The sequence below is a fragment of the Vulpes lagopus genome, chromosome 24, assembly GCF_018345385.1.
Source record: "Vulpes lagopus strain Blue_001 chromosome 24, ASM1834538v1, whole genome shotgun sequence".
NCBI classification, from domain to species: Eukaryota; Metazoa; Chordata; class Mammalia; order Carnivora; family Canidae; genus Vulpes; species Vulpes lagopus.
In genome coordinates, this window is record NC_054847.1 from 49880735 (window position 1) to 49904219 (window position 23485).

At 36.1% G+C, this 23485-nt stretch overlaps 1 protein-coding gene across 6 annotated transcripts in view; it reads left to right on the plus strand.

Moving 5' to 3' along the window:
• The window catches only part of CCDC102B (coiled-coil domain containing 102B), a 185004-nt gene that overhangs the window by 135294 nt on the left and 26225 nt on the right, over nt 1-23485 (plus strand). For all 6 annotated transcript variants that reach the window (XM_041739452.1, XM_041739450.1, XM_041739456.1 and 3 more), the window contains one exon: nt 3881-3997. In XM_041739452.1, the coding sequence (XP_041595386.1) occupies nt 3881-3997 (117 nt within the window). The remainder of the gene's footprint in view (nt 1-3880; nt 3998-23485) is intronic.

The following is a 23485-nucleotide window of genomic DNA, read 5'->3' on the forward strand; positions in this document are numbered from 1 at the left end:
AATCTGAACCTGAAGTTGAATAGGGTAAGTGGCAAAATTAAGGTGATTTTGAGTCTAAAATATAATTTTAAAATGATCAAAATAACTCAAATTTTCCTAAGGAGAAATATAGTTGTTTTAATCTAGCCATCATTTTTTTCCTGCTGTATTATTTTGTTGTTGTTGTTGTTGTTGTTGTTGTATTGTTTTAATAGCCTTCACTGTACAGTATTTCACTTACTGTTTTTATTTTACTTTTGCTGTTTCCTGCCTGGAGTGTGTAGGACCCTTGAGAACTGACAGAATCAGGCGTAGGAGAAGGACACTGAGGGGTTCCAGGACGCAGGCAGATGATAAGGACTTTGATTTATACTCTGAATGGATTAGGAAGCCACAGGAAAGATTTGAGCAGTAGAGTGACATTATCTGAATTACTTTTAAAATGCTTTGTTTGATTGCTGTTTTGGGAAAGGGGCTCCAGAACTACATGGAGGAACAGAGATTGAGGCAGCTATTAAAATAACTGTTGGGAGAGACTCTGGTGGTGATCAGGGCAGTAGTAGTGTCGGTAGACAAGTGGTTAGATTTATTACATATTTTAAAGGCAAAGTTGAATTATTTTGATTTCAGTTTGGAAATGATGTGTCAGAGAAAGAAAGAAGCTAAAAATAAATCCAATATCTTTGGCCTGATCAAAGGGAAGCATAGAGTTGATAATTATAGAAATGGCAAAGACTGGCAGAGAAACAGATTTAGAGGAGTTCTTAATTTGTCTTTGCAACATGTTAAGTTTTGGGTACCTATAGAAGTGACAAGTAGTAAATGGAACATGTGGGTCCGAAGTTCAGAGGAGACCTACAGGACTGAGCTAGACATTGGGAGACTGTCAGAATTTTGACTAGTATGCAGTGCTATGGGTGCACATCAGCTGTCCAAAGGAGTGTATGCATCAAGTGAGCAGTTCCAAGAGTTGAGCTTTGAGACATTTCAACATCTGACTCTATTTTCCAACTTTCCTAGTACATTTTTCGAAAGGAAGGGATGATTAGTCACATTTTAAAATTTTTCTTTTATTGTTCTTTGAAGTTTTGAAATTGTTCTGTCCTTAATTTATGAGTGCAATGTTCATTTTTCCCAAATATAGTGATTAGATTTTTAATAACATTTTCTTTCATATCTTAAATTATACCATTTATCTTTCTTTTTCATCATTGTGTTTTCAAATATTGGCTATTTTATTCATATTCTTGGTTTCTTCATATGTCCAGAGATCCTTGATATTTAACTGTCAGTGAAAAATGAAAATGGAATTATTTTAGGGAATTGGTGTGGATTTCCCATACTGTTATGCATGAAAATTTATTTTCCTGCCTCCTCTCTCCTTTGAGTTGTAATGTTGATTGAAGTTCTGTTGACAGTGAGAGAGCTTATTGATTGATTTAATTCCTTGGGAATTATTGGTCAAGATTTCAGAAAGTTAAACAAAGGATATTCAATTACCAGAATGAGTTGGATTTTACTCTGGTGAATTCAAACCAAAACCGAATGCTTTGATTTACCCTTGCAATTTGTTATTTTCTTTAGCAAAGTGACTTTTATTTTAGCCCATGATTAATGCCACTGTTGTCTATTTACATGAAAGTGGGGTGAAACATGCGTAGACAGACATTTACTGTGGCATTGTGTCCCATTCCACACTTGCCTTGCATGGCGTGTTCTCCATGTTACTAACTCTGAACACGGAGCCTCTCTACTTGGCAAATCAGCCCCCTAACACCATTGTAGTTCATTTCTAGTATGTGACTATAAGCCTTTTGCCTTTCAGTAAACTATACTATGGCTTTTAGCTTTATAATTATAGATGTAGCTACTGGTTTATGATTAAGAACTCAGTGAATTGGGCAAGAACATTCTTAAAATGTGCTTCTAGTTACTAGCTTTGTGAATTCGGGAAATTTGCTTAAGGCTAGTAAAAATATGGCTTATTTTATTTTTTTAAAGATTTTATTTATTTATTAATGAGAATACACAGGAGAGAGAGAGAGAGAGAAGAGAGAGAGAGGCAGAGAGGCAGAGACACAGGCAGAGGAAGAAGCAGGCTCCATGCAGGGAACCCGATGTGGGATTCGATCCCAGGTCTCCAGGATCGCACCCTGGGCCAAAGGTGGCACTAAACCGCTGAGCCACCCGGCCTGTCCTGGCTTATTTTTCTTTAAGGTAAAGATGGTAATACCTAACACACAAGATTAGTCTAGCTTTAACTAAGGAAATACATATCAAGTCCAGTTCCTAGAGACTAGTACATACTTAATAGTACCATTAACAATGATAATATTGTGAGTCAAATAATTTCTAATTTTAAATAGGTAGTATAATATTTGTTTTTATTTTCTAATTTATTGTGGGATTACTTACAAATTATATAAATTTGGAAATTATTTACCCACATATTTTAGGAGAAATATAAGTTAACAACATATTATATGTGTATGTATTACACATTTTATAGGTTTATCAAATTTTGTGTTTCTGTTGAAGACTATAAGGACAGCTAGGGGGAAAGATTACTATGCATGTATAGGATTTTTCACATGTTTCTATATTTCTTTTTATATAGACCATTTTTTTAGAGCAGCTTTAGGTTCACAGCAAAATTGAATGGAAGATACACATTTCCCATATGCTCCCTGTCTCCACTTAAGCACACCCATCTCCATTGTTGGTGTCCTCCACCATACTGGTACATTTGTTACAAATGATGAACCTACATTGACACATTGCTGTCACTGGAGTGCCTAGTTTACCTTAAAATTGTACTCTTGGTATTGTACATTCTCTGGGTTTAGACAAATGTATAATGATATGTATCCACCAGTATTATACCAAATAGTTTCACTGCCCTAAAAATCTCTATGCTCCACCTTTCATCCCTTCCTCCCTGCAACCCTGAAAACTATTGACTTTATATTGTCTCCATCGTTTTGCGTTTTCCAGAATGTCACATAATTAGAATTATACAGTAAGCAGCTGTTTCAGATCAGCCTTTTCAGATTTGCTTTTTTCACTTAGTAACATATATTTAAGTTTCCTCCAGGTCTTTTCATGATTTGTTTTAGTGCTGAACAATATTCCATTATTAAGGAGATATAATAATGGATATGCCACAGTTTATCTTGTTTTCTTATAGTTCCATATCACAATTTATTGGTGTCATTTATAAATGTATTTTTACCAGTTCCAGCATTGCATAGGTGTATTTTTTCCTATTGCCCAAGTTTGCCTTTGTCATAATCTGCATACACTTTAGACTTCATAGAAAATACACATTAAGTAGAATTACACAGGGCACTGTATTACAAATATTCAAGTCTGTAAGATCAGTATTAATTGGATTTGTTTAGGGACACCTGGGTGACTCAGTGGTTGAGTGTCTATGATCCTGGGGTCCTGGGATCAAGTCCTGCATCAGGCTCCCTGCAGGGAGTCTGGTTCTCCCTCTGCCTATGTGTCTGCCCCTCTGTGTATTTCATGAATAAATAATAAATCTTTTAAAAAATAAAATAATTGGATTTGTTTAGAATCCAATTGGTCAATTACCAGGACTCTGTATGGTAACCAAGTTTTGCTCAATTTTTTCAATCGATGAGTTTGGGTTTATGGAGATTTGCTGATTTGTTTTCAAACAACCTAGAATTTTTCAAATATAAGAAATAAATGGTTTAACTACATTAATTACCACAGCAACAGTAAAACCTTTCAGAATCCACATAGAAAACAAAAAACTAAACTAAAAGCAAAATGAAAGACTAATGTGGATTATCCTGGAGCCAGCCTTTGGAGCATGATGTGATTATAGTTTTCACTTCTCTCTCTCTCTCTCTCTCTCTCTCTCTCTTTTCAGTTTAACATTATTCCCATTCAACATGAAAATGAAATGGAAGAAATATCGGGAGATATAAAAGAAGAATCAAAATCCCCAAACAACAAAGATAGACTAATCTACCAGTTAAGAACTGAGGTAAGATATTGGATAAAGATCACAATACCACAACATACCTGAAGATTGTTAAATGAAATACTATTTTAAGAAGTATAACTGAGGCATTGTTGGTTACTTTATGAAGAAGGATGCTGCCAAATATCAAAAATAATATAATCAGTTTATATATGACTTAAAATGCTGTAGGATGATACTGACTCATGACTAGGTCAGAATTATCTGACTATTATAAAGAAAAATTATTTGACGAAAAAAACCCACCTGGTAGCCAATACAATTCTAACTGTGGGATACATATTCAAGGTTCAGTCAGCTGCTGGATCTGTGTTAAGTTATTGTCAGGACCAATGACTTACAAAATGTGTTGCATGTAGTTTCTGGTGGAATTAACATGGCTGTTGGCAGCCTGCAACAGTGAGAGACAGGTGGGGTGACCTCACTTTTGTTAGTTAATTCATTTCTTAGGTATAACAAGTAAAATGGTGGGAACATTTATTTTCAACACTTCTACCACGAACCACCAACAAAAGAATTTTCACAGATTGTAATCTCTGTTTTCTCTGTCATGTTAATAAAGGAGGAATTATTGTTCTTGCAAATAGGGGACTGAATTATTCGCACTACATAGAAAATAGTGATAGTGCATTAAAAGTGGAAAGTCATAAATTACTTATTTTGTGTCATAATTCTGGAAGAATGTCTTGGATACCAATGTATAGGAACAATTCAGGAAATAAAGGCTGGGAGGAAGGAGATTTGTATTAGATGGTTTCTTCTTTATAAAAGTCTGTAAAGACTGAACTCACACCACAGTATATTTTATATCAGAAGAACGTAGTACAGTGGAAAATGCGTAAGTCATAGATTTTTGCAGCCAGAAGCAGCTCCATCACTGATTACTTTATTCTGATCAAGTCCTTATACCTCTAAGTCTCAGTTTACAGATTGAAATAATGGAAGTAAGAATAATAAAAGTCATCACATAGGATTTTTGGAAAGGTCACACACTGCAAGGGAAAACCTGTCGGAGGCAGCATGCCCTAATTTGGGAAGTTACACTAATTGTTAAAGATAGAGATAGAGCTCTTCCTTATTGCATCAGTGCCATTGCCACCTCTACCACAAGTCACGTAGGGAAAGGGGTGGAGGAGTGAGGAAAGGCATATGCAGAGATCTGTGATGAGAAAGGCTGATCTGTTGAAAACAATTCTTCTACCAGTTAAGTCAAATGGGAAAATTGTTGGTTTCTATGATGGCTGTTTTCTAAAAGGAATCAAACAAACCATCAGGAGAGGCACCACTTTTTCTTGGCCCTGAGATCTGAGAACATCTTAGATGAAGCTTTGCACAACATGTATAAAAGCTTACTTAACAGAGACAAAAACAGAAAGGCACATCTGGCTATTTATTATAACTCTCCTCCAAAGCCAAGTACATGATCTTATATCATCACTCTCAGATGCACTGGGAACCATAGCAACATAGGATCTCTGATGTACAGCTTTTTTAGTTTGATTCGGTAAAAAGTTCAGAGACTCACTTATTAATTATGTGGCCTTGTGTTAGCTGTTTCATATCGATACTGCTCAACTGTGTTTCTTAGATTAGGATACAAACCTTTTAACCACCTAAAAGTAATTTTCCACAAGACATTCAAGTACTATGATATATTATCTTAATAGAGCACTGAAAGCTGAAAGCAAATGAAAGACATGAATTGGCTGTGTCTTACTATGTGCACTTGACTGGTATATTCAGTTGAATTAAATTGCAGAAAGATTTGTTCAAGAGAAAATTAAATATTAAACAAAATATTGAGACAGATTCTTAGTAGAAAAATGAGCATGTATGTGTGTGTTATATATGTGAGCATACATGTGTTCATTTCAGTTTTAAATTAGGATAAAAGCTACTTTCTTTCCTTAGAAAAGAAGACAGATAACCACCCTTTGTTGGCATTATTTCATTTTTTACACTGGCTATGTTTAGGTCTCTAAAATCATATCATACTGTGTAATATGTTTTCATAAAAGCCATTGTGTGATTGTGCCATACCTTCATTAAACTATAAACTATTTTTAAAAATCAGTTTTTTTAGATATATAATCAAAATTGCAGTTTGTATGTACACATACATGTTTGGACATTTAAAAATGGCCTAGGGTAAATTCCTAGAAATGGTATATGGTTAGGTTAAGAGAATGTTTATTTTTAAAAATATTTTATACACATTGACAAATTATCCTTTTAAAAATATTTTTTTTAAATTTTTATTTATTTATGATAGTCAGAGAGAGAGAGAGAGAGAGAGAGAGGCAGAGACATTGGCAGAGGGAGAAGCAGGCTACATGCACCGGGAGCCCGATGTGGGATTTGATCCCGGGTCTCCAGGATTGCGCCCTGGGCCAAAGGCAGGCGCCAAACCACTGTGCCACTCAGGGACCCCAACAAATTATCCTTTAAAAAATGTATATCAGGGATCCCTGGGTGGCGCAGCGGTTTGGCACCTGCCTTTGGCCCAGGGCGTGATCCTGGAGACCTGGGATCGAATCCCACATCAGGTTCCCGGTGCATGGAGCCTGCTTCTCCCTCTGCCTATGTCTCTGCCTCTCTCTCTCTCTGTATGACTATCATAAATAAATAATTAAAAAAAAATTTAAAAAAAAAATGTATATCATTGGGGTACCTTGGTGGCTCAGTGGTTGGGCACCTGCCTTTGGCTCAGGTCATGATCCTGGGGTCCTGGGATCAAATTCTGCATCGGGCTCCCCTCAGGGAGCCTGCTTCTCCCTCTGCCTATGTCTGCCTCTCTCCCTATGTCTCTCATAAATAAAAAATTAAAATAAATAAATAAATAAATAAAATATTTTTTAAAAAAGAAAAATTATATCATTTTACATTCTCATTCATCTGCAATATATAAACATTCTCATTTCATTATTCTATAGCCAACAGTAAACAGTATATATTATTTTTGTAATATTTCCCTGATAAATAAAAAGGTCATTTTAATTTGTATTTTACTTATCTAAACATAGATTTCTAGCTGTTTTCTCATCTTTACTGATATAATGTCTTTTATAATAGCTACCACTTACTGATAACTTTAAATATGTCACATTTATAGTGCTGGGCCATTGACACATAAGATTTCATTTAATATCTTAATACTCTTATCTGTATATTCTTTTTTAATTTTGTTTTCATGTTTATTAAGTTTTTTATTTTAATTCCAGCATAGTTAACATATTTTATTATGTTATTTGTTCTATGATCTATCTATCTATCTATATATATATATTTGTCTACTTTTAAAGGAAAGAGCCTTACAGAATTTACCTTGCTCACGATTACAAAATAACCTCAAACATTATTGAAATAAATTTTTACCCATGTTGTCATTTAGTTCCAGTTTTCTGGAGGTGCACACTCAAGACTCAGATTTTTGGTAAGTTAGGCCACTTACCAAGGCCCCCTAGCTAATGAGTTTTAATCCACAAGCCAAATGTTGCCGTCAGTCATTCTTAGACATTGCTGACCTGGTCTATCACCCTGTGAGTTTACTGAAGAAATGCAATGGATTTTCAAACAATATTGTTTGAATTGGAAAATACAGTATTTTAATATCAGACATCACAATTTTTAAATATTGATGATTCCCATTTATGATGGACAATTTTTAAGCTGTTACTAATACTTGCCAATTTGATAATACTATTGTTTTCATTTGATCAGTGTGTTCTATTTCTTAAATCTGCCTAATTTTTTTTTTCAAAAGTAAGCTTCTCATTGTAGAAATTTGGTCAAAGAAATCTGAAATGCAGCCCTGACAAAAAGGTCCCAGAGTATTTACATAATTGGCTCTTCTGGCCCATGTGTAATGAGGTGAATTCTCTGAGCACCAAGTCGCTGGGTAAATGGATATTTCTCAGTATATGCATATGTATAACATATACATTTCATCTGTTCTCCTTATTTAAGATCAGGGCCCTTCAAACTGGAAATGAAAAGTTTTTTTTTAGAATGGAAATTAACAGGCATTCTGAGTCAAGAAATCATTACTTCTTTCTACAATCTGGTGTTACTTGAAAGCAGGCTCATAATCAGGAAAAACTCCTTTAACAGTTTTTTTAGTCCAACATTTTTGGGATACACATTCATTCAAGAGAAAATAACTGGTTTATCTTTTATTATTCTAAAAAACATATTGCCAACATTTTCAGTTTCAAACTTTTAGGAATTTTGATCCCTTACTTTATTTCTTATTTGTGGATTGTTCCCATCTATCCACATGTATGTATCCTATTTCTGTTGCACTTCAGAAAGATGAATTAGACATATTTTTCCCAATTTAGCCCAATAAGTGCAACTAAAAACTCTGAACATTGTACTTAAACAAAAAGTATCTCAAAGTTGAAGAGAAGAGGCATACCATCTATGTAACTTAGAACTTAAGAAATGAGGGGTGCCTGGGTGGCTCAGTCACCTAAGCATTTGACTTGTGATTTTGGCTCAGGTCATGATCTCATGGATCATGAGGTTGAGCCCCACGTTAGGCTCTGTGCTCAACATAAAGTCTGTTTGGGATTCTCTGCCTCACCCCCTGCTCTTCCTCCACTTGCTATCTCTCTTTCTCTAAAATAAATAAATAAAATCTTAAAAAAAAAGAAAAAAAAAACTTAAGAAATGACATGGCAGTGAATTTCCTGAATTTCTTTTTTGCTGTGTATATCCAAGAATTGGAGCTGAAGAAGCCAGCAACCTGGAAACACCAGTAGTACAGATAAAAGCAAAAATGGAGGGGTGTCGGGGTGGCTCAGTCAGTTAAATGTCTGACTCTTGATTTCAGCTTAAGTCATGATCTCAGGGTGGTGAGATGGAGGCCTGTGTCAGGCTCTACACTGGATGTGAAGCCTGCTTAAGATTCTCTCTCTCTGCACCCCTCCCCCTCCACACTCATGCTCTCTTTCTCTCTCTCTAAAAAAGATAAAACAATGCTACCAAAGTGTGCTTACTGTAGCCAAATAACTATGGAATTGTCAGCTTCTCAAGACAGAGAACTTTCAGATAAGTATTCTAATTCACCCACAGAAAAATAAGGTAGTCCCACCTCAACTCCTGTTAGCAAAATTGAATGGGGAGCCTGGACTCCCACCGTTGCCAGACTACAAAAGAGGTACCCAGTCTTCCCTTCTTCTTCTTCTCTCTCTTTTTTTTTTTTTTTTTAAGATTTTATTTATTCATAAGAGACACACAGAGAGAGGCAAAGACATAGGCAGTGGGAGAAGCAGGTTCCCCACAGGGACCCCAGGATCAGAACTTGAGCCAAAGGCAGACACTCAACCACTAAGCCACCCAGGTGTCCCCTCAGTCCTCCCTTCTGAAGTGGTGGCAGAGAGGGTTGAGCTGAAGCCAGGACTTGTATTCCTGTTAGAGGCCAGCAGACCCCATTGGTGCCAGTGGAAAACATAGGGAGCCTATGCTTTCACATCCACCCTCTCGCAGTTAGGGAGGTCTGGTGGGTGCCTGGAACTCTCACCTTCACACAGAACTAACAGGAGTACCTCCAACCATGTGTCAAAGTAGGTCTAGTGAAGAAATGGAACTTCTCCATTCACTTGGAAGTAGCAAGGCAGTGCTACTTCCTTCTTTCACCTTCCAGAATGGTGTAACAGGAACCCTTCTAAAACATAATGTTTAGATAAAATCTAGAGTCTCTTTACATAATACTCAAAATATCCAGATTAGAGTTGGAAATTACTCCTATTAAGAACAAAATATCTCAAAGTGAACGGAAGAAGAAAATCAGTAGATACTAACACCAAAATGGTGGAGCTGTTTTAATTACCAGCGAGAATTTTAAAAAGGCTAACATAAAGGTGCTTTAATGAGCAATTATGAACATGTTAGAAACAAAGAAAAACCATAGGAATTCTCAGTAAAGAAAGTCTCAGAGAAATAGAAAATACAAAGAAGAAACAAATGGAATAGTTAGAACTGAAAATAACTATTTTTAAAATTATGAATGGAAGGGACAGAGGAAGGAATCAGTGATCTTGAAGACAGAACATTAGACATTATGCAGCCTGGGAAAGAAAAATAGAGCCTTTGCTAACAGCAGCTGAGGTGGTTTGAGGTCCCACCTGTGGGGTGGTAACAAAAAATCAAACACATATGCCTTTGGAGGCCAGTATAAGAGGAGAAATAGTATGGGGCTTGATAGAACTCAAACAATGGGTGAAAAATATCCAAATTTAGGAAAAAGTTCAAATCTATAGTTAATAAATATGGTTAACCCCAAACGGCTTAAATTCAACTATACAACAAGACACTTGAGTCAATTTCAGAAAATTAAGAAAAAATAATCTTCATAGCACCAAGAGGAAAACTGAATCTGACCTACAGAAAAAAAAATCCAAAAAACAGTGAATATCTCATCAGAAACCAAAAGAAGGTAGTACACTATCATCCAAGTTCTAAAAGAACTGTCAACTCAAAATACTATATACTCAGTGTAAGTATCCTTCAGGACATTCTCAGGTGAAGGAAAACTAAGAATTTGTCTCCAGCAAATAAGAACATGAAAAAATGCTCAACATATTAGCCTTTAGGGAAATGCAAATTAAAACCACGGTGAGATATAACCACCACCTTTCAGAAAGGCTAAAATAAGAAATAGTGACAATAGCAATGCTGGCGAGGTTGCAGAGCTCCTGGACCACCCACTATTGCTAGGGGCAATGTAAATGATAACACTGGAAAACAGTTTGGTAGATTTCCAAATAGCAACTACTATGTCATCAAACAGTTGCATTCCTGAGTATTTCTGTAGAGAAATGAAAATTTATATTTACTCAAGAGCTACACATGAAGCTTTTATTTTGTTTGACAAAGCCAAAACTTGCAAACTATGGTGATGACTTTCTATGGGTAAAAAACTAAACAAGCCATTATACTCATACCTTGGAATACTCCTCAGCAATAAAATGGAATTAACTCTTAATCTTTGTAACAATCTGAATGAATTTCCAAAGAAGTATGTTAAGTGAAAAATGCCAGTCCTGTTAAATACATAAACTATGATTCAATTTATATTACATTATGGAAATAACAAAATTTTAGAAATGACGGGCAGATTAGTGGTTGCCAGAGATTAAGGAGTGATGAGATGGAACAAATGTGCCTATAAAATGGCAACATAATACATTCTTCTAATAGAAGTGGTTTATATTTCGACTATATAATTGTTGATATTTGGTTATATAGTTATATCTGGTTATATAGTTGATATCTGGGTATATAGTTACAAAATGACAGTACTGGGGAAAATTGTAGAAAGGGCACATGGAATCTATCTTAATTAATTTTTACAACTGCTTAAGTATCTACAACTATCTCCACACTTCAATTAAAAAATTCTAATCTCAAGGGATCCCTGGGTGGCGCAGCGGTTTGGCGCCTGCCTTTGGCCCAGGGCGCGATCCTGGAGACCTGGGATCGAATCCCACATCGGGCTCCCAGTGCATGGAGCCTGCTTCTCCCTCTGCCTACGTCTCTGCCTCTCTCTCTCTCTGTGACTATCATAAATAAATAAATTAATTAATTAAAAAAAATGTTTAAAAAAAAATTCTAATCTCTTTCAATATGGATGACTAAGTTCGACCTTTTCCACATACTCTTCTAAAAATATACATTCCTAAAAATATACATTCCTAATCTGTTGATTTTATATACATATATATGTGTGTGTGTGTGTGTGTGTATATATATATATATATTCCATTTTTGGTATGCAAGAAATCTGGATCAAAGTTCTTATCCTGGTAATACCATGCTAACATTCTAGCAATTCTTAATAGAGTCTGTTTGATTATCTGCAAAATAGCATTTAAATAACAACTTATATAAAGGATCAATTCATTTGTATATGTAAAGTACTAAAACTGTACATTACATGTAATAGGCATTTGGTAAATACATATTTTTTCCCTTGCCATCCAGATCTCATTTAGTAACTTCCATGTGCATACATAGGTTCTTCCTCTTCTTAATTGTGAACTCTTGAATTCGAAGATAGTAAGTGTACTGACTAGTTCCCAACGTCAAGTAGGGTTCCAATAAATGATAGGGCAATACATCTTTTAATGTGAATAATGTGCCTCTAAAATTAGACTGTAAGATCTTCCAAGGAAGTAGAAAATCTTTTCCCATTTCTGATTCACCTAGACTCTTGCTTCTATTTTCTCATACATTGATGTTTAGGCAGATCTTTGATGAGTATATGAGCAAAGACCTTGGAATTCTTGAGCTGGAAAGAACCTAAAGAAATAGGCACCCTCATTTTACATCTCCCTTTCTGATGTCAGTGAATTATCCACAGTAGGCTCTTCTAGCTCTAGTTTTGTTCTGCCATTGACACATATTGTCTCTGATACTTCAGTAAGGTTAACATCCTTCCACATAGTACCAAAAACTGCTCTTAAAATTTTTCTTCCTAATCCTAATTGAATGCAGCATGATATAAATTGAAGGGACCAAATATATTCATTTATATTTCACATTCCCTTTTTAGAATGTCTTTTTTTTAAAGATTTTATTTATTTATTTTGAGAGAGAGAGAGTGTGTGAGAACTTGAGTTGAGGGGAGAAGCAGAGGGAGAAGGAGAAAGAGAATGTCAAGCAGACTCTGCACTGAGTGCAGAGCCGCATGCAGGCCAGACCTCAGGACCCTGAGATCAGGACCTAAGCCAGAACCAAGAGTTGGATACTTAACAGACTGAACCACCCAGGTGCCTCTAGAATGTCTTTATTTATTCACTTTAAAAATACTGCTTCCTAATGAGAAAAAAAAGCCCAGATGGGTAACATATTAACTTTAGTGATTATAAAAGTAGCCCTCCTTATTTTGCTTATGCAAGATAAAACATGAACATTTTGTGCCATAATTTTTCATACCCAGACATTATATTATTGATGGAGGTATTTATTTATTTATTTATTTATTTATTTATTTATTTATTTATCTATTCATAGACACAGAGAGAGGCAGAGACACAGGCAGAGGGAGAAGCAGGTGCCATGCAGGGAGCCTGATGTGGGACTTGATCCCGGGTCTCCAGGATCACACCCCAGACTGCAGGTGGCGCCAAACTGCTGCACCACCCAGGCTGCCCTGATGGAGGTTTAAAAGGAAAATGTTCTCAATGTCAACATGAAGTAGAGTCTTTCTTTTTTCTCTGTAATAATAAAGTAGGAAACAAAACAAGGTAACAAAATAAATAATTCACATACTCATTCATTCATTATCTTATTCATTTACCAACAAGTATTTCCCAACCATCTCCATTGTGCTTGGCACTGGGATTAAGCACCAAGAGTCTGAGAAAGTGATGGACATAGTGATGGCCACAGTAGGGAAATGAACCAACAAACCCAGACAGTTAAATACAGTGTGTTCTGTACGTTGGTAGGTGAAGTGTAGTGATCGGGGTAGGTACACAGAAAAGATGTCCAGAATGAGATACGCAAGATGAACAACAGCTAGCCAATAGTGCAGGAAAAGGGAGTATCAGGTGAAACAGTGAAAGACTGCAGTATTAGCAGGAAATAGTGTGATAAAAAAGGGTGATCTGATCTATAGAAGATTTAGACCATTGCTTTGGAGTAAAGGAATATATTTTAAAGTTTTTTAAAAACATTGTTGGATTAACAGTGCAGCAAAAATTCGTCCTTTCCCTCTCTCACAGTAGTAAATATCAGGAATTACTTCATTTGAGAGAATATTTTGATCACTAGAAGAGTAACTAGCATAGTCCAATAGGAGCAATTCATCACCAGATTTTTATTTTTAAGGTGTGAGAAAATACAGAGGGCAGAAAAATGTTTTTGCTCTATGTTAAAAAAATATCATTTTCAGAATGTTTTCTTAAATTATAATTCAGATTTGAATTCTGTGTATATTGTATGGCACCTACTGTGCTAGGATCTAGTAATTCAGTAGTCTGTGATGTTGAAATGGGCATGCCCTCAGAGAACTGCCTTCAGTGAGGGACATAAGATTCATCAAAAATTACAGTTAAGTGCCTGTTTTCAACTGTATGGGAGCTATGTAGCAGATCTGCATGATGCTGAGTTGAGCTAGTTATAAATTTTAAATGAAGAGATGCCTGGGGTTTTATTTACTGACAGAGTTAAATAGTATTATCTTTGATTGGAAGGGAGTTGTATAATTAGAAATCCAGTGCCATCATAATTTAATTTTCTGAGAGTGCCACAATAGATGTTAATCTAAATTGATTTAAATCTCTTGTATCTCATACCTCTGACTGACTTTACACATTGTAGCAAAGTGAGTTAGGTTACTGAGAATACTCTAATAAATGTATCAGAAATAATTACATAATTTTGAAACAGGCTATTGATGGTTGCAAGCAAGTTAATTTAGAAGTCTGTTAGTGATATGGATTTAAGCGTTCTGGCACATTTGGGGTTTATATTGACAAAACTCAGGAAACAGAATCTCTAAAGAGATATTTTATATGAGTAAGCCATTAGAGAAAAATAATATTCTGGGAAAACTGAAAATTAAGCTGTCACACATGGATATGCATTCTGGTTATTTAGACAAATATAAGTCTAAATGGTCCAATTATCTAAGACCAAAACTGTCACTTGTCTTGCATTTACAGAAAACTGATAAATATAAAATTGAGTAACAGATGAAAGCCCATGATGATTTATCCAGGAAGTATTGGGTGCCTTGAATAATAGTTATTTTTATGAAAAAAAAAAATAGAGTTATGCAGGGTGAGCTAAAGAATTTAAAACTCCTTTGTGCAGATACCCCATCAACAATAGTTTTTCCTGGTGGCCAGGTGTTTCTAGCTAAATTAGATTGACGATTTAATTACCAATTGAGATTTTTTTTTCTCTCCTATAAATTCCTTACTGTATTCTATTGGATAGAAAGCAGTCTACTAAGCAAAAAAAAAGAAAGAAAAGAAGAAAGAAAGAAAGAAAGAAAGAAAGAAAGAAAGAAAGAAAGAAAGAAAGAAAGAAAGAAAGAGAAAGAGAAGAAAGAAAGAGAGAAAGAGAGAAAGAGAAGAAGAAAGAAAGAAAGAAAGAAAGAAAGAAAGAAAGAAAGAAAGAAGAAAGAAAGAAAGAAAGAAAGAAAGAAAGAAAGAAAGAAAGAAAGAGCAGTCTACTGAAGATTGTAATGTGTGTGGGAAGAGAAGAGACTGCATTAATGAAAACTGCCAACCTCAGTCACCTCGTGTTTTCTTGATGACCTACCTACGGCTTCCACTCTGATGCCCTCCAGGTCTTGTCCTCTTTTGGGCGCACTCACAAATATTTGGGACTTCCCTGGCCCTTTGGCCTATGATTTCTTTTCTTTTTTTTTAATTTTTATTTATTTATGATAGTCATAGAGAGAGAGAGAGAGAGAGGCAGAGACACAGGCAGAGGGAGAAGCAGGCTCCATGCACCGGGAGCCCGACGTGGGATTCGATCCCGGGTCTCCAGGATTGCGCCCTGGGCCAAAGGCAGGCGCCAAACCGCTGCGCCACCCAGGGATCCCTGGCCTATGATTTCTATACATTTCTTTCAAGATCCAGCTCACTGCTTTCCATAGGGGTATTCATCAATGTATCTATTTTTGTTCCAGAGCCATATTATTTTGGTTAAGTGTGGCTCTGTAGTGTAACTTGAAATCTGGAATTGTGAGACTGACCTCCAGCTTAGTTTTTGTTTTTCAAAATTGTTATGGTTATTTCAGGTCTTTTGTGGTTTCACACATATTTTAGGATTATTTGTTCCAGTTCTGTGAAGAATGCTTTTGGTATTTTGATAGGGATTGCATTAAATCTGTAGATTGTTTTGGATAGTGGGAACATTTTAGCAATATTTGTTCTTCCAATCCATGAATGGAATATCTTTCCATTTGTTTGTGTCTTCTTTAATTTCTTTCATCATTTTTTTATAGTTTTTATTTTTTTTAAGATTTTATTTATTTATTCATGAGAAACACACACACAGAGAGAGATAGAGAGAGAGAGAGAGAGAGGCAGAGACACAGGCAGAGAGAAGCAGGCCCCATGCAGGGATCCCGAGGTGGGACTCGATCCCGAGTCTCTAGGATCACACCCTGGGCCGAAGGCAGGCGCCAAACTGCTGAGCCACCCAGGGATCCCCATGTTTTATAGTTTTGAGAGTACACATCTTTCATCCTTTAATTGAGTTTATTGCTTTTTTTTTTTTTTTTTTTTTTTTAAGTAGGCTCCACACTGTGGAGTCCAGTGCATGGCTTGAACTCATGACCCTGAGATCAACACCTGAGCTGAGGTCAAGGGTTAGACACTTAACTGACTGTGTTACCCAGGTGCCCCTGGGATTGCTTTCTTAATTTCTCTTTCTGTTGCTTCATTATTGGTATATAGGAATGCAAAAGATTTCAGTTTTGTTTTTGTATCCTGCAGATTTACTGAATTCATTTGTCAGTTCTAGTAGGTTTTTGATACAGTCTTTAGGGTATTCTATATATAGAGTCATGTCATCTGCAAATAATGAAAGTTTTACTTCTTCCCTACCAATCTGGGTGCCTTTTGTTCCTTGTTTGATTGCTGTGGCTAGGACTTCCTGTACTGTTTAATACAAGTGGTTAGAGTAGACACCTTTGTCTTATCTTGATATTAGGGGGAAGGCTCTAAATTTTTCACTGAGTATGAGTATTATGTTAGCTTTGGGTTTTTCATATATGACCTTTATTATGTTGAAGTATGTTCCTTCTAAACTACTTTGTTGAGGGTTTTTTAAATCAAGAATGGATGTTGTACTTTATCAAATGCTTTTCCTGCACCTATTGAGATGATCATATGAATTTTATCTTTTCTCTTATTGATGTAATATATCACATTATTTGATTTGCAAACATTGAACCATCCTTGCGTCCCAGGAATAAATCCCACTTGATCATGGTGAATGATTTTTTTTAATGTATTCTCAGGTTTGGTTTGCAAATGTTTTGTTGATGATTTTTGCACCAATGTTTATTAGAGATATAAGCTTGTGGTTCTCTTTTTTTGTAGTGTTTTATCTGGTTTGGTATCAGGGTAACACTCATCTCATAGAATGAATTTGGAAGTTTTCTTTCCCCTTTATTTTTTGGAAAATTTTGAGAATAAGTATTAAATCCTCTTCAACTGTTTGGTAGAATTCACCTTTGAATCTATCTGGTCCTCAACTTTGTTGGAAGTTTTTTGATTATTGATTCAATTTCATTGCTGATAATTGGTTTGTTCAAATTTTCTACTTTCTGATTCAGTTTTGGTAGTTTATATGTTTTTAGAATTTATCTATTTTTTCTATGTTGTCCAATTTATTGCCATATCATTTTTCATGATATTCTCTTACATTGTTTGTATTTCTGTGGTGTTGATTGTTATTTCTCCTTTTTGATTTCTGATTTTGTTTGGGTCTTCTTTCTGTCTCTTTTCTCTTTCTTTCTTTCTTTCTTTCTTTCTTTCTTTCTTTCTTTCTTTGAGTCTGGCTGGAGGTTTATCAATTTTATTGATCTTTTCAAAGAACCAGCTCTTGGTTTTATTGATATGTTTGATCTGTTCTATTGGGGTTTTAGGAGGGATTTAGTTTCTCTGTCATTTATTTCGGCTCTAATCTTTATTATTTCCCTTTTTCTGCTGATACGGGGTTTTGTTTATTCTTTATTTTATTGCTTCTTTAGGTGTAAAGTTAGACTGTTTATTTGAGATTTACCTTGTTTCTTGAGGTAGGCCTTTATTGGAATAATTATTTTTAACAGTAATGGATTATATTAGCTTTTTTTTTTAAAGATTTTATTTATTTATTCATGAGAGACACACATACACTCAGAGAGAGAGAGAACGAGAGAGAGAGGCAGAGACACAGGCAGAGGGAGAAGCAGGCTCCATGCAGGGAGCCCGATCTGGGACTTGATCCGGGACTCCAGGATCACGCCCTGGGCTGAAGGCAGGCACCAAACCGCTGAGCCACCCAGGGATCCCCACGATTATATTAGCTTTTATTTTCAGTACTAATCTGCTTAAGTTCAAAACAGTTGTTCTGGAATTATGAGTCTTACAGCCTTAGGCTTTTGTGTGTGTGTTTTTAGCAAGGTTGAAGTATCCTGGAAAAAGAAAAATTCTCCAAAGTCCATATCTGAGTCTCTGATTTTAGGCATTCTAGTAATTACCACAATAATAATTATTGTACTAATAAAGAAATAAATTAAACAAGTGATAAATCAAGATAATTATTCTTACAAAGTGTTTTTGAAAGATTTGATTTATTTATTTCAGAAAGAGAGCACGTGCAAGCATGAACAGGGGGAGGGAGGGGCAGAGGGACAAGCAGACACCCTGCTGAGTACGGAGCCAGATGCCAGGCTCCATCCCAGAACCCTGATATCATGACCTGAATTGACAGATGGCTTAACTGACTGAGCCACCCAGACACCCCTTTAGGAAGTATTTTATAGACCAATCAATGAAAGTATGTCTTATAAAAAATGGAGGATGTCATCTGGAAATGAGTATGGATAGGATTAGAAAAGACCAAAAGAGAAAGGAAGAAGAAAAGTCACTTAATCTCTGCATTTTTGCCGTAAATATTAAAAAGTAATGGAAGATACACATATTAAAATACATGTTTCTGTTTTCTTTCAGATTGAGTGTCACTAGGTATTTGCAGCTAATGTTTATGAATGCTTTGTAGGTTCCATGTACTGTATAATCCCTTTACATATGTGATTTCATTTCATCAACACATCGACCCTATAAGAGAAGCACTTACATAGTTTTTCTTTTTACAGATGAGAAAGAAGATTCAGAAAGTTTAAGGAATGTACCCCAGGCTTCACAGTTAGTACATGGGAGAATTAGAATTAAACCTCCTACCTTCATAAGTAAACTTAATATTTAAATATTTTTCACCATCTTATTTTGAACCTATTTTTAAAAATATTTTTGGAACATAAATTTCCTATGCAAGAATACCAAATACAAATATACAAAGCAAGCAAAACTAGCCAAATAATGATGCATGATTATAGGAACCCTTGATTTTTTAATATATTAAAAAATTATTTTAACCATAATTATCATTCTACCAATCTTAAAAAAAAATCAAGCATCCTTAAAAAGGCAGTGATTATGTGCAATACAAAGGCAGGCTTTGCATTGCTGCACTCTAAAAAATTTGAATCTGAGCCACTTGGGTAAGAATGTAAACAAACAAGACAATGATTATTAATCAAACACTGGAAATTCATGCCCAATAGCACAGAGAATAAAATGAGAAATAATATTCATTAGACCATCACTGACTTTTGTAAGGTGATCCCACAATTATGACCACTGTTTTGTTTTTAGCTCCTGAATCTTTAAACATTTCTGAACTTGTTCTACAATTTTTCTTCTTCTGCATCAAATCCTGGCCTCCACCAAGGTTTATCAGTTAATCCAAATTAACTAGAAACTATTGTCTTTCAAAACTCCTTAAATTTGATACTTTGACTAATCCCTGAAGAGAGGAAGATCTTTCTTTCTTCTGTTTTATTTCACGGAGGGGAGATGTGGAAGTGTGGAAGTGTCGGTCGGAGCTGAGATAAAAAAAAGCAAATACATTTAGAAATTCAAAAGGAATTTGCTTTATTCTAGATGAGAGCCATTTAAAATTTTCCTTACAAGTTATTTGGAATTCTGATCAAAAATAATTATTGGAAACTAAATTTCAAATAATACTCAAGTCTATACTTTGACCTTTATCAAATCTGTTGGGAAAATCTTTCCTCTACCATAAATGTCTAAGAATTTTTCAGTAAAAAGGTCAGGTGAGTTGAAGATTCTCATGTAATCGATCCATAGGCATTGACATTTGTTTTTGAATTTGGACAAATGTTCGTGTTGGGCTTTGGCTCACTGACATATTTGAGTAATTGATTTTTTTTAACTGACTCACACTTGAGAGATATCTTTCCCCTTCTAAAACAGAAAACCTAAACTACAGATGTAAAGCTAACTCATGCGCACCTCTGATGTTGCTTCCAACACTGAAACAATATTTTCTTAAGACTCTTACACTTTTAATATTACCAAGTGATTAAAAACACTGAAAAATCTCAAAATCATACTATATTTATAGTGCACAGTAGAAAAGCATGTATTACATAGATGTTTAATCTATCCCTGCCAGAGAATAAATACAATTCTGCAAACATTGAGAATATCAGGGACACGCTAGGAATAAAGGTGAGAAAAACAATCCTACTTTCATGCATTGGTTTCTGGACATACATATTCAATCTACTGGGACACAGCCTTACACTGGCCATTAGTCCACTGTATATTCTACAAGTAGGGGATGATGTCCTCCTGCCTCATAGATTATCTCCCTCAAGTTGGAAAACATAGATGTAATTTAACAAACCATTCTCACCTTTTCAGGCTTGCTGTTGACTTGTGTTTGGTATTTGAGGACTGGTGCATCCCTTGGTAATACACCCATTTTTTATATCTTTTGCTGTTAAATGTACCTAAGCTTTTAGGTGATGTTTCAGAGACAGGAATCTATGTTGGTAAACCACTTTCCATGTAAGCCTTTAGATCATGGTGCTTGCAGAGACCAGAGAAAAGACAAACTTAAAGTACCTCTTAATTCAGGTGAAAACTGTACATTGCCCCTTACAGAAGGGGTCTAGTATAGTATCACCAAGTGGCTGTTCTTTGAGGCTCACAGATCACAAATTTGGCAGAAGAATGACTAGATCACCCTGCTAAGAGGAAGCCCATTCTGTTGACATTCAGGAATCATCTTGAACCCTGATATTACAACAACTCCATTTATCACCCATTATTCAAGCACCAGGCTGGGGTGGACTGAGAATGACCTATGTTGACTGGATGCCAACATTCTTCCCACCTGGTTGGAGAATGCCTCTTCTGTGGTCAAAAATCTGGCAGATAGGATATGGGAGTCAAAAAAATCACACTTTTAAGTCCACATCTATATATTCATCCCTGTGCCTCTTGCACAGACCTCTTGTCTTTAGTCTTTCAAGGCTCCTGGCCCAGAGGCCACATGATTCACCACTTTCCAGTCAGTTGTAGATATCTTTACCTTTGGTCAGTTGTACTCCCATTCAACCTTGATGACAAGTGTATTTCTCCAAGTACTGGGAGGAATTTTTCTCATCACTGTCATTCAGGGCCACTGCTGAGTAAGTAGGTAGTAAAGTAGCTCCATTTTTATCTCATGCTAACCTATCAAGAAGACCTACTCATGCTGATTTCTTGTCCTTCTACATTAGCTTACTGACAGAGACTGCCCCAAAGTCATAGGTGTGAGCTAAGAGAGAGACATCCATGTAATACCCGTAGGGACCTTGAGGGTGAGGTCCACTTGTCTGTGTCAATTACTGTTGTCCTCTGCACCTGTTGGGCCTGATCCCCAATAGATTATTTCCATTATAGGAAGAGTTGCTGTTAAGGCTGCCTGATTTTATAGCCTAATGGGTGTGATGATAGCCAGACCATGATGGGCAGCCCCAGAAGCATAGTCACTTACTGGCTTCTGGGCAGGACTCATTCTCTACTAGGAACTGGTTTTATGATTGTTATTTTCAAATAAAAAGCAGTTCACTTCCGGAGATGGCATCGCCTTATTAGAGAACCCTCAGGGTTGGTTCTAAGACTCTTCTTTTGGGGTCTGTCAAGTCTCCATAATACATTCTTATTGATGACACACTTTAATACTATTGGATTTGCTGGGCCAGGTGGAATGAATGGCAGGGGAGCCTGCACAACATCTTAGAACTGCTGCTCCCTCTCTTGCTCTAGGTCTTGTTCAAAAATGCCGTGCTTTAAATCACCCCCTAAATGGGTCATAACCTTATTTCCAAGTGCAATATCTCCAGGCTCCAAGGCCACCCATTCTGCCTCTTTCTTAGTGCTATAACTTGTCCCTTACCTTAGAGGTGATAATTCTGCATGCTCCAGAAAACTAGGCCCCTAAACATTTTATTGGTGTGGTAGGGTCCTTAATCTATATAGATGAACTTCCTACTCTCTGACATACCTGTGAGTTACTAGAGCACCCAGAGTATTTCCCACTTCTTGTCCACGAGATATAATTAGCATGATATGTTCAATATAATGGACCAATGACATATTCTGAAGAACACCAAGGTCATTTGAGGTCCAGCAAAAATACAACATCCAGAAAGAGAATATGAGATTGGGTTATCACTTGTTACATTTGGTTGTCCATCATCACCATTCACTGCTGTCTCTAAGGGGCCTGCAGATTTATTGTATCAATATGGTCTTTGAGGCTTTCCTTTCAGCAATCCCCCTGAGATGGGATATTGCTTCAAGGTGTTCAAGTGCATCCACTCAAATAAGCTCTTTCCACGTTCCAAGGTCCCACTGCCTCCCTCCCAGGGCTCTGATTTAGCACAGGAGAACTGCCAAGACTAAGTGTTTTGTGTCCTGGGCAGTTCTTCCGTGTAAGATTGATTCCTGGGCCTGGAGACACTCAGTCTGCCCGCTGGATTCAGGAGATAAGAGCTTCCTTAAACACGGTCAGGGACAACTTCTGGCTTTAATAACATTCCTTGATTTGAAAGTTGGCTGACCTGAGCCTGTCAGTTATTTTCTTTATGGCTTCCAAGTCATTTAATAAAATCTAGCCAAGTTCAAAATCCACATAATCACCATTGCCTCTATATTATTTAACTGTTAAGTGACTACATACAGTGCTTCCCCTTCAACTCTGTGCTTCCCCTCAACTTTATCCTAGTCCACAGGTGAGATTCACAGTTTGTATCCTGCTTCCACCAGCGATGGGGTCCTTGCACGATTCAAGTACCAGAATCACATCTAGAAGGTTTGTGTTTCAGGGCCCTATTAGTACAACTGTCTTAATCTGAGTCTTTCAGGAAAACAGATATATTTTTATCCTCTCTACCTTTCAGTTTCTTCACCAGTATCAACCATATTTATCAGTTTCCTTTTTACAAAATATAACTAGCTCTTTAAATTATGTTTTGGCACCCATTCATACACTAATATTTATGTCTTGATGTTTGGATCTATTTTTGTACTTAGAGGCAGAGAATTTTTTTGTGCAATATGCCTTTGTTCGTGGCACATTGTTACAATGGGTCTCTGCAAAATCCCTCTCTTTTTTGGATTCATTCATTCATTCATTTTTTTATTATCTGTATATCCCCCTCCCACACCCATTCCCTCTATAGGCAACTGTTGTAATATGTACCTATTCTTTATATATGTTCTTGGAAAATGTACATTTTAAACTTTTATAAATGATATCATCATATATATCATTGTTAATTTCTAAATTAATTCTCTTTTAAGATTAATCTCTGTCATTTGTGTGCTATTTGAACACAAGTTGTATTCATCACAATACTTCTCTCAAATTCTTTAGCATGTATCACCTTAGAATAAGGGC